Source organism: Pogona vitticeps, chromosome 1 (genome assembly GCF_051106095.1).
Source record: "Pogona vitticeps strain Pit_001003342236 chromosome 1, PviZW2.1, whole genome shotgun sequence".
NCBI lineage: Eukaryota > Metazoa > Chordata > Lepidosauria > Squamata > Agamidae > Pogona > Pogona vitticeps.
Window position 1 is genome coordinate 313,075,707 of NC_135783.1, and position 12,721 is coordinate 313,088,427.

Consider the following 12,721-nt stretch of genomic DNA (forward strand, 5'->3'; position numbering starts at 1 on the left):
CCCCCTGCTGTTTTCTGGGACGGATTCCTCACAAGACAGCCACCGAAAATGGCTGCCCTATGGAGGATCTTCGCTGGACGGTGAGTTTACAGCCCTTTGGAACGCATTAAATGGGTTTTAATCCGTTTCAATGGGTTTTTTCTTTTCGCATTACGTTTTCGTTCTACAGCGGTTTCGCTGGAACGAATTAACGTCGTAATGCGAGGCACCACTGTAATTCTTTTGCATGAATTCTTTTGCATGTATTCAGAATATATCATACAGAAAGCCAAATTAGATTCAGATGAAAAAGGAGTCAAAATTGGGAAGAAACATACTGTAAATAATTTAAGATATGCAGATGACACAAAGAAAGCAGCAATGGCTTGAAATGGCTTTTAGTGAAACTGAAAGTATCAAAGTAGACTTCAGCTGAACATTAAAAAGACAAAACTCATGACTACAGAAGAACTAATTTTAACACTGAAAATGAAGAAATTGAAATAGTTAAAAGAGATTTGTATACCTTGATTCAACCATCAATACAAACAGAGTGCAGTCAAGAAGACTAAGACTCAGAGGGGCAGCAATGAGGGAACCAAATTAAGGATGTGTCACTGGAGACGAAGACCATCCACACTATTTTATTTCCAGTCATCATGTATGGCTTTGAAAGCTGCATGGTCAAGAAAGCTGACAGGAAAAAAATGAATTCATTTGAAATGTGGTGCTGGAGGAGAGCTTTCTGAATACCATGGACTTCCAGAAAGATGAATAGGTGGGTTTTAGATCAGATCAAGCCTGAACCATCCGTGGAAGCAAAAATGATGAAACTGATGCTGTCCTACTTTGAGCATGAGGTAAGACAGGTTTCTCCGGAAAATACCATAATTCTGGAAAAGGTTGAAGGCTGCAGGAGAAGAATATTAAATATGAGATGGATTGACACCCTAAAAGAAGCCCTGGGAGTTTGCAAATTCTGAGCAGGGCTATTGAGGACAGGACATTCTGGAAGACTTTCATTCATAGGGTCAGTATAAGTCAGAAGAGACTTGACAGCACAAAATATCAAAATTCTTTTGCAAAGAAATTGTCCTATGCGTAGTGCAAAGGAGCAGTGATCGAAAAGGATGGCGTAGATCAGTGGTTCTTAACGTGGGTGATAATGCCCCCCAGGGGGCGATTTCATTTTTCAGGGGGGCGGTGTGGGGGCGGTGGAACAGAAGGAGGGCGGTAGGGGGGCGCTGCAGCAAGCCAAACCTGTGAAGATGGCTGCAGCCTTTTTACAATGTGCATGAATATATATTTTCCTCCAATCTTAATTTAGTTTCAGAGTTTTCGTCTTGAAATTTTTAGTTCCTGCATTGCGGTTTGTTTTATATATTTCTTTTTGCATCTTAAAATTCGCTTGCAACTAAATCATTAAATGTTACTTTTGGGGGGCATTTCATTTTCTTGGAATTGAATTTTGTTTTCAGGGGTCATTGGATTTAAGTGTCTTAAATAAATAAATAAATAAATAAATAAATAAATAAATAAATAAATAAATAAATAAATAAATAAATAAATAAATAAATAAATAAATAAATAAATAAAAAGATCTCATCACCGTGGGGAGGGGGGCGCTAATAACTTCCTCAATGGCTCAAGGGGGCGTTTCTTTCAAAAAGGTTAAGAACCACTGGCGTAGATCACATTAGCAGCGGAACAAATAAACAGTCCCTAATGTTGTGTGTGGCATAGTTGGGGCCTGTAATTGTGTTGCCAGAGTAGATGTGGAGACAGAGCTGATTATCTGTGTTTCTAGCATGATGTAGTCTGGGAGGCAGGTGGCTGTGGTCAGTAAATAGTTCCTCTTTATGCTGTTGGGATACTTCTTCCTCATGTGCTAGAGAGTGACACAGCTTGTATGTTGTTGTCCTGGCTGTTGTCAAATTGTGGAAGTAATCTTTGAGTCATCATCTGCAGAAAAAAGCCTCCAGGTCACCACAGAGCTGTATCATCTGTGCAGGTTTGCTGGGAGAAAAGGACATGCCCCATGACAGGACAGAGACGTCTGCTTGGTTCATCGTGTGGCTGGATAGATCTTTGTCGTTATTGTGTAAGCTGAGATATATTACAGATATGGGACTCATTGTCAAGCAGTTGCGAAAGGCTACCAACAGTTATAGTAAACTTAGCAAGACAGAATATGTCATAACTAACTCAAAGAATGTTTCATTAACAGTGTTTTCAATTACAGCTACAACAGTAGAAAGCGAATGCAAGTTGAATGCAATATAGGAAAGAGAAGTAATGCTTAGGATGACTAGGCAGTGAAATAAATGTACTTAACAGAAGGGTTGCAGTTTAGAAAAAAATTGCAAGTTTTATTAATAAAATAGCAAGCACACAGATTTAAGTGAAGAAAATTAGATTTATGTAAATTAGAAAAATGACTTGTTAGAATTTTGCTCTGGTGGCTAATTCTGTACAATTTACAACAGTATGTACAAAATTTATAATAAAATACAATACCCTCTTCCTGAGAATCAGTTCTATATATTTTTTAATTTTTCAGCTAATTGTTAGATAGCAATACTATAATTGTCTGAGCACTTGCTTCAGGTAATACTGCCATTTAAAAGGTTTGTTGAAATATTAAAGTAGGAGTTGAAGCAATCAAAAGCTACTGTACATTTCTATATATTACAACATGATTCACTGCTTAGAATGTACCCTTTTGTTCCATATGATTCAACAACTGAAGATAATCCAAGCCCAGTTCAGTAACTCTTGCCTTGCCCTTGGATCAGGATATATATTGTACATTGTCTATGCATCCATCAGTTTCCAAGTCAATCTCATGAAATGGATCAGGATACAAAATGAGATACTTTATGTAGAGGCACAGTGTGTCAAAACAGTCCATATATTCTGAGCAAGAGATGTAAGCTTCAATAAAAACTGATATGTAAGCTTTAATTGTTTACTTGGCAATGAAAGATTTATTTACTGACTATGTGGAGTTTTGCAAGGAGCATAAGGCCTCAATATTGTAAATCAGTCACAATATGTGCTTCATTTGGTAAATACAGATCCTCCAAACAGTTTCCTGAGTGGAGTTGTATCATAAAGCTGTTAATAGCTTTATGTTTTTATGAATTCTAAGGATATCAGTTGTATCTTAAAGGTAGATTCAAGATACTCAGTAATAATTACACTATGGACTGCAAAAACATCTATTATTTTTACTGTATGATCTCACTTGCTATACTAGCAGTTAGAACATTACTGAGTTATAAGAAATTCATGGATTAAAATTACAATTAAGTTGTGATGGCATTACAATGTTTTTAACAACGACTCACAGCTTAATGTGAAATCTAAATGGCATCCCACATTTATGTATTCATGCCTAGATTCCCATTTTACATTCCAGCCTGCAACTGTAGTACATCCACTGAATGAATGCCCGACCACATTTGTTACCACAATGAACTAGTCATCCATTTTGTGCCATTAACTCTAGCAAATGAGAGAATTTGCCCTCCTAAGATTCACCGTACTCCATGGGAGCCACACATGAGAACGTACTGAGTGATTTTTAAGGTTTTTCTTCTGAAGCAGCTCACAATACTTAATTTGCAAACAACTTGGAGCATTCAAAGTTGTACAGTATTTTAAAACATTTGATTGTGCAACACTGTGAGGTTGCTGCACCAGAACAAACAAACATAAATACAGGTGCATAGATACATCTGGCATGTGTGCATTGAAAAATTGGGCATTAGTTCATTCTCATGTATTTGTGCTCATAGCAGAATGTGAAACAACTATGTGGAAACATTAATGGAAGCATATGAAGATTCAAACATACGTTATGAAATCAGTATGTTTTACTTAGAATGCTGCTATGCGTTTAGAAAGAAACAATGCAAATAGTAACACTACTTAAAAAATTATAAAGTAAGCACTCAAATTGAGCAAAAGGGTGTCCCTTCTGAAATGGGAATTGTATATGCAAATAGATACAACATACTGTACTAGGTTCCTGTTTCACACCCAGAAGCCAAGGCTTTCCTGCTACAGTCTTACTGGTAAAGAGGTATATGCATGCTAGCCTCTGGAAGTGGGTTTTAATGTGCTTTCAAAGTTCCACAAAAACTAAACTGATAATAAACACCCTTTATCATGATGAAAACTACTAGAAGGAAACAAAACTTTCTGCAGTATCATCAAAGTGCTTAAGATTTCAAATATAATTTCACAGAAAATTGGTCTTTAGTTGAATACTTGAGCTTTTCCCTGGGTTCTTTGAATGCCTAGGTGTTGTTTTGTCCTTGATACTTTCCTGATTGCCCTTCACAGCTGATTCAAGCCTTGCTTTCATAGATGGAGATGAAGCCATTAGTTTTTTAAAGACTGAGGAATACTGAGGACCAATCTGCATCAGATATTGCAAAGCAAACTCATGTAGACACTTTGCGGAACTTGTAGCTGATCCTAGGGCATTCTCATCCAAAAGAAAAGAAATGAGGATGGGTAGGAAGGAAGCCACTAGCTGAGTTCCTGTAAAGTAAAGAACAACCACCAAGTTTCTCAATACATACAAATACTAGTAATTCCACAAAAAAACTTCAACCTTGAATGCACTTACTAGAGGGTAAGTCCCACTGATTTATTTGCTTCTGAGTAAATACACACAAGACTGCGCTATCACATTCCTCTCTATTAGTTATTCAGACGATTATTACACTGCTGTTTCTTTCCAGGGCCAGCCTTGTTATGAGTCTGTACAGAAATCTTGAATCTCAACTCTATGAGAACTCCCCACCCTCAGAGAGATTGCTGTTCCCCAAATTAGCAAAGTTATTGGTGGCATCACTCTGCTTGGAGGAGCCTCATGGCACAGTGGTTAAAAACTGCTAAACTGCAGCCTAACTCTGCTCACAATCTGGGGTTCAATCTCACGTAGCCAGCTCAAGGGTCACTTAGCCTTCCATCCTTCTGAGGTTTGTAACAGGAGTACTCAGCTTGCGGGGGGGGGGCTGAATTGTAGCCTGCATAATTAATTTATAAACCGCCCAGAGGGTGATTTAGGCAATATGGGACGGTATATAAGCAGCACCCTTTGCAGTCTGCAGCCTACTTAGCCTGATATACAATATCTAAGTGATCTCTCTGATTTCACTGGAACCAAACTAATTAGAACTGATACAACATGAGCAGAACAAACTCTTGCACCTCAAATTAAAATTCTGCATTGAGATTTATAACCCATGTTGCTTACAGTTCAAAGCCTGAATGGATTGATTGTTAAATAGATGGTTAAATCCAGGTCCTGCAAGGTTTCTTTCTCTGAAAAACTACTTCTTCCATACATTTTTTTTCTTCCAGGAAGGCTGCCATGTTAATCTGTTTCAGCATATATAACCAAAACAAAAGCAAAAGAATTGTAGCACCAAGCTGACAATGAAATAAACCTGTCCTGTACACAGTGTCAGTGCGCGTGAATGAGGCATGCCTATGCAAAACAAGACAGGCTCCACAAGAGCAGAAATGGCATCCTCCTCATACTCAAATCAAAAAGCTGTCACTGCAGCTTTTAAACAACCTTGCTCCCTCGGCTGTGGTGGGGAGCTTGGCAGCTGAGGAGCCTTCCTAGTAGATGGTGAATAACTTCTGATTCTCAAAATGGAGACAACATAAAACTCATAGTCCAGGCCAGAAGCTATGGACGCAGCGGTGCGCTTCGCTAGTAGCTAGATATGTTTTCTCCCTCCTATATGGCATACTATCTAGAAGCGTGATCATGTGTAAAAGCCTACAACTGCCTTTGCTAGACTAAGTAATCTGTTAAATTAATCAAAACATAAATCTTTTTATTCAGGTAAACTTCTGGAACTGAACTGGCAGCTTTTAACAGACTGGTGTTGCACTTATTAAACAATGTGTTTTTGCAGTGATTTTTTTAAAACTATAGGGTTTTAATATTGTAAAAATTCATAAGTAAATCAAATATGCAAGTAATTAAATGTTAAGTGCTGTTCCTCAATTTTCAAACAAATGAAAAGCATTAACTGCAAAAATGTCACAGAATATCATTTGTGATCTACACTTATACTGTCAGAATCGAAGGTGCAATATTGCATTTCCATTGCAATCTGTAATTCTTTTTTGTTCATTAAATTTCTTGGGCTTAAAAAAAGGGCACTTACGATGTTCTTCCTCAGAAAGGGCTATAACAGCAGCCACAACCTTTATCCCTTCCTGAATAACTTGAAGTTCAGCTGAATTTTCAGGCTTAGCTTTCTCTGTTGCCTGCAGTTTGCCGACAACTGATGGGGCTAATGAATTAATATAAGGATATGACACCACACGGTTTGGATACTGAAAAATAGTAAGCAGCAGCTGGTAGCATTTAAGTTGCACCTAGATGAGAATTAAGAAAATTCAAAGTTAAAAACTAAACATTAATATTAGACTCACACAATAACCTGCATCTGTGAAGCGGTCATGTGTCCTACTACAATTACAAGAAACGAAGGACTGCCCCAAAGTCAGTAAAATGACCTAATCTGGGACCCAGAAGGAGAGCAGAAAATGCAAGAGAAGGAACAAGGAAAATTAATAGAAATATTGAAATTAATATGTGCTACTGTTGAATTCAAGATTTTTTTGACTAAATCACCAGGTGTGATGGCACTGACTTCAGTGTACATGTGGAATTCAATTACAAATGGCTGATCTAGTGCTTGTCACAAACAGAGGATGTAGGATGAATGAAATGAAACCAGTGAAATAAAACCTTTCACTTTTCCTAGTGGCAATGTAAAATGCATTAAAAAATCTGGAAATAGCTAACAAATAACAAATTTCTACACAGGATGTTCTTAATATCACACAACTGGCTCCTAATTCTTGCCACCTTTTTAGAACTTCAAAATGTAAAAGATTTGATGTAAAATAACCATTTAAATTCAGTAATTATTTTACATACTTCCATACTGTTCTTCAATTCATATTTTCAAGGGCACAAAAGAATCACGATAGGGAAATAGATCTTTAGATAAAAAAACTGGAAAGGTGAGATTACACCACACAATGCACCACAGTTCAGAAGCCTTTTCCCTCTATATTAACCTGCCTATTTCAGATGGAAGGAATACCCACTGTTCAGTACGATATGTAACAAGGATAGCAGATTTTTTAAAGAAGTTAAGCAGTATGCATGACTTACAATAGGATCTTTAGATTCCATTGCTGATTTAAACTTCTCAATGCAACTCGACTGAAGGTATTCCATGGTGGTAACTTCGGGACTTGTAGACAAAATAAATACTGTGATTGCACCCAGAAGACTTCCTTCATCTAACTCTTGGTGAGCACCATCTATCAATGATAAAACATGAAAGTTATGTATTCTGAAACCAGATTTATTTATTTTTAAATTGAACCTATATAAAGCTGCTAAGATCAAATCTACAATGTGAATATGATGTTGGGTCAGAGTAAAAGTTAATATATATAGCTTTTCAGGGAGGCATTCAGAAACATCCCCTCCCTATGATTTATCTCACTGTCCCATATGAATGTATTTATATTAGTTTGTCATTAGTTTGCCTTTGAGGGTTTCTTTTCCCCCCCCCAATCTTTTATGAATTGGGTGTTTCCTGTTGTTAGGTGGGTGCATAGGTGTTATTAGCCACACACAGCGGCTTGCCATTAGATGGGCTGGATAAAAATGAATGAATGAATGAATGAATGAATATTTAAGGTTCTTCTATTACAATGTACTTCCCATAAACTGCTACTGGGGAGAATTTGATGCTTCCTATAGAGTAACACTTTTGAATCTGCATAGACTTGTTAGTAGTACCCTTCACAAAAATACCATAAGGACAAAGTTAGGGAGGAAACAGCAAGACAGAGAATGTGGAGGGACAAAAAACAGCTCACTGAAGGTGAGGTTCAACAGAAATGGAAGAACAGCAATGAAAGATTCCTCCAAGAGAGAATGAAACTGATGGAACAGGGACCTGTCCTACATAGACAAGAATGAAACTGGGAGTGCATGATACATATGAAAGATCATAGCCCCATGATCCCTGTTTTTCTGAATAATGAAGAAGACAGCCCATCCTTCCAGATGTACCAATAATGTGATAATTAGCACCAAAATTATTGTTCTTGTATGGGTCACTTTATTGGTTACCCCTGATATTTCCTGCTTCCAGCTTAAAGACAAATATTTTTTGTTAAAAATATGTTTGCTCAAACTGTGGGCTGTCCCTTTGTGAAGCAAACTACATTCATGCAGACACACACAAAGGAAATATTAAAAAACTCTTGCCGGTTTATCAAATACAGTAGTCTCAAAGAAACCACTTAATGCTTTTAATTTTTAGATGTATGTGCAACAAGTCAGCGACTATTGCAATTCAGGTATGCAATCTGCACAATTTGAATGATTTTTTCAAAAAAGGATTCTTCCAAATGTGAAAACAAGTACCCGTATTTTTCGCACCATAAGACGCACCTTTCCATAAGACGCACCAATTTTTAAGAGAAGAAAACAGGAAAATATAATCTGTTTTCTTCGCTCCATAAGACACACAGACTTTCCACCCCCCCTGTTTTGTGGGAAAAAAGTGCGTCTTATGGTGCAAAAAATACGGTATCTTACTGACTCAAAGGCAAGACAATGATTTCCACCCCTATCTAGCACAGAACGGAAACCACTTACGTTCACCTTATATTGAAACTCAAACAGGGAAGAAAGCAGAAATATTTTTAAACAGATGGACAAGGAAACTATCTGGAAACTAAATGAAGACCGGAACAAATGCAAAACCTCATGGGACAAGGGAAAAGGATTCTTGTAAATATAAATATATTCTAATTCCCTTACCTTGCAACCTCAGGTTCACAGACTAGCAGGATATCAGATTAACTTTGTCCATCATGTCACTGACTAAAATAATGTTTGTTTGTTTGTTTAAATCACCTCAATTAGTGACTCCCACTACTCTGAGCAATTTACAAATAGAACTCTCACCATCATCACATTACAAATCCAAACAATACAGCCATGATGACTAACTTAAAAAAATATCCCCCTAAATTAAAACATTAAAAATCCACAATAGCAGGGGATATGTTTTCAAAGGCCACTTTATAAAGTTCTGTCTTCAGTAATTTCCTAAAAGTCATGAGGGACAGAGCCTGGTGCATCTCAGATGGCAAACAGTAAAAAAAAGGCGAAAGGATAAGAAACTCCGGTCTAAACAATTTCTTGTTGGACTGTATTACACATTATTTTTGAAGCATCATTAGTTTGGTATAGTGTATATATATCCAATTGCCAGAGAACCATCTTTTCCTTATATTGAGTTACATTCAAACACATTCTTCAACTTCATGTACCTTGATCCCAAAAATTAAGAATAGTGACCAAAGCACTACGAAGCAATTCGTTCCAAGCAGTTCGGCTCTTCTCTGCCCGAGCCATGGGAGAAGATAGCACTCCTTTAAGAGCTTGTAAGGATGCAGCAGCAGTCAAAGGTAGTTGGCCAGTAGGTAGTTTGACAGCAGTTTCTCGGAGGACTCCAATAATCAGATACAAGATAGTGGGAAGAACAGCAATGCTTCCTGCAGGAGAAAGTTGTGGCATAAATGCCATTCTTAATTTAATAAAATAAAATACACATGGTGCACATTGGGGGATATCCAGTGTGGTGTAGATTGGCTAGGACTCAGTGGAGGCCAAGGTTTGAATTCCTGCTCAGCCATGGAAGTTTACTAGGGGTGTGGAACTGGTAAGACTACTTAAACATCTCATTTAATTTGAAAGAACTATTGGGCCTGCTATAAGTCAGTTCAGACTTGATGGCATATAATGTAAGTGCACATTGAACCAATGAAAGATTCTATTATGCATTCACTGAACCAACACAATCCAGACTCAACATTCTACTTAGCAGGACTACATATGAAGAACAATGATCATATTTTACATCCATTTACTACTGACAATTATCTCATGACAAAATAATCTAGGGAAAATGCCACAACATTAATGAGATGGCCAGACCCACATTGCTATTAAATTAATGCTTGTTCATCTACTGATCAGTGAGGATTTTTTGTAGCTAGTCTGTGGTACAGAAGTAGGTGCAGTTTCCTGCTACTGGCAAGGAGCTTTCTTCTACCTTTCTATCACAAAAGCAATGTGTAACACCTTTCTGGGATTGGTGGAGTATTGCTTCACACAGATACTCACTACACCACAAACCTGAGAGACCTGGTCCCCATCAGATGTACAAAGGCTTTTTCTTGTATAATACTTTAATTTTTATTCCACTGAAAAACAGCTTAGGTCTTTGGCCTTTGCTCTTACTGCTAGGTTTTAATGCTATCTCACACCAGAAATGCTATCAAACATGTAGCCTTCCAAGCATGGCATGGTCATCATGAGAGAGAATATTTCTAATCAGTTTATGTGCATGTGAATTAGTTATCAGTGCCTAGAAATTGGAAAAGGTGAGGCATTGCATCTAATTGAGTGATAGACCCTGGAACCCATGAAAAATTACTGGTGTGTGACACACACCAAATTCTTGACTAGAGGTTATTGAAATTTACACCACTGGACGTAATGCTGGAGGGTGCAATCAATAAGATTCTGGCCACTGCTTAATCATTGTATTACAAAAAACATGACAAAAGAAATCTATTGTTTACTATATGAATAGATGAATTCCAGATACAGAAATATTTATAATAAAATACATATAGTATTGCATTTTTTCTGTATTATACAACATTTATTGTACTGTATGGTGACTACAGCTTAAAATTTTTATAGCTATACAGAAATGCTACAAGAACATAATTCTGTCCAAATGCTTACAATCTAACAAGCACAATCAGAAACAGAAGATAGAAAGAAATAAACGGAAATACTGATTTTAATTAATACTGGCTCTGACAATATGCTACCAAATAACCTGTCTGGAAAAAGAAATTCACTGGGTTATTTACACCAGTAGATTACAGAAGAGCTGTGACCTCTTTGCACCACTTCTACAAGTAGATTGTTCAAGGGTTGTGTTGTTTTAAAGCATGTTGTTTCAAAGCATGTCTGCTTGCATATTTTCTAAACTGTTAATCTTCTCTTGGATCAATTATTCATTCATTCATTTATACACTGCTGACTTCGTGTACAACACTTCTCTTTATGTACACATAAAAGCAATAACCGAAAACATCAACACATATAATAACTAAATAATTATGTTCAAGCCCTCAGTAAGTCAAATTACAGATTTTTTCTTGGTGTAGATCTTGTATCGAAATATGGTCTAAAAGTATCACAAGAGACACTTCTTTCTTCAGATTGCCTATTTATTTCTCTCGACAATAAAATAGTATCTGGGGAGTTCATCCTACCTTCTGGTGAACAGACTGCTGGAACATCAGAGAGGATTCCTAATGCTGCTGATACCAGGCTACTTCCATTCTCTGATAACAGCTGAGGTTTTCTAGCTGTAATACCAGGGCTACATGTTATCTTTGGGTTCAGCTGAGGCAACTGCCTTACAAGGATACACATACACATCTCTAGTGTTGCAAAGACCAAGGACTTCCCAGGTATGAGTCCTCCTGTATCTTTGCCTTCCCCAAATTCAGGTAATGTTTCCTTTTCTTCAGCCCCATCATCAACTAAAATGAAAAAAAAGGAGATACATAAATGGTCAAACTCCTGTTGTTGTTTTTTTGGGGGGGGAGGAGCTCCTTGAAGCTTTATAAACAACAAATGATTTCACTGTTTTAATTTCAGTTTATACATGAACCGAATGAAACCGATTGTAATCTCCAATGTGTGAAGAGAAATTCATACACAGAAAATGGACTTTGGTGGAAACATTTCCTTTCCCATAAATAGCAAAAAGAGGATAATGCCTTTAATCTAGCACACAGGACCCGTTTGTTTGTTTGTTTGTTTGTTTGTTTGTTTGTTTGTATGTATGTATGTATGTATGTATGTATGTATGTATGTATGTATGTATGTATGTATGTATGTATGTATGTATGTATGTATGTATATGTACTGCCCAACTTAGTACAAAGTACTACTCAGGGCAGTTAACAACTATATCAAAACTCACATCCACATTCCCAACAGTAAGATATATTAAAGGGAAAAAACCCTGACAAAAATAAAATTATAAGACATGACATTTCTGTATTAGTGGAGTGTTATTGGAGAAGTACTATGCACTGTCTGAACTAAGAGCAATGATAATAATATTCATAGACAAATTCAGAGGAAATTGAACTGTTGTTGTATGTACACTTCCTATATATAGGATATATAGGGTGGTGGCCGATCAGCTCCAGGCCTACCTGGACGAAACAGATGCCCTGGATCTGTTTCAGTCGGGCTTCAGGCCGCGCCATGGTACAGAAACGGCATTGGTCGCCCTGTGTGATGACCTATTGAGGGAGGCCGGCAGGGGGAAAGTGTCCCTGCTGGTCCTCCTCGATATCTCAGCGGCCTTTGATACCATTGACCACGGTATCATCCTGGGGAGGCTCTCTGAGTTGGGAATAGGCGGCCTGGCTTTGGCCTGGCTCCGTTCCTTCTTGGAGGACCGCCCCCAGAGAGTACAGCTTGGGGAGAGTTTCTCGGCCCCGTGTAGTCTCAATTGTGAGGTTCCACAGGGGTCGATTATCTCCCCAATGCTGTTTAACATCT

The 12,721-nt window shown here is 37.5% G+C and overlaps 1 protein-coding gene across 2 annotated transcripts in view; it reads right to left on the reverse strand.

Annotated features, from left to right (window-relative positions):
• Window positions 1-2,321: 2,321 nt before the first annotated feature.
• The window catches only part of HEATR5A (HEAT repeat containing 5A), a 97,099-nt gene continuing 86,699 nt past the window's right edge, over window positions 2,322-12,721 (reverse strand). For both annotated transcript variants that reach the window (XM_072986344.2, XM_072986343.2), the window contains 5 exons: window positions 11,413-11,685; window positions 9,388-9,612; window positions 7,202-7,353; window positions 6,180-6,393; window positions 2,322-4,530 (listed from right to left, as the gene is read on the reverse strand). In XM_072986344.2, the coding sequence (XP_072842445.2) occupies window positions 4,226-4,530; window positions 6,180-6,393; window positions 7,202-7,353; window positions 9,388-9,612; window positions 11,413-11,685 (1,169 nt within the window). In that variant the 3' untranslated portion in view covers window positions 2,322-4,225. The remainder of the gene's footprint in view (window positions 4,531-6,179; window positions 6,394-7,201; window positions 7,354-9,387; window positions 9,613-11,412; window positions 11,686-12,721) is intronic.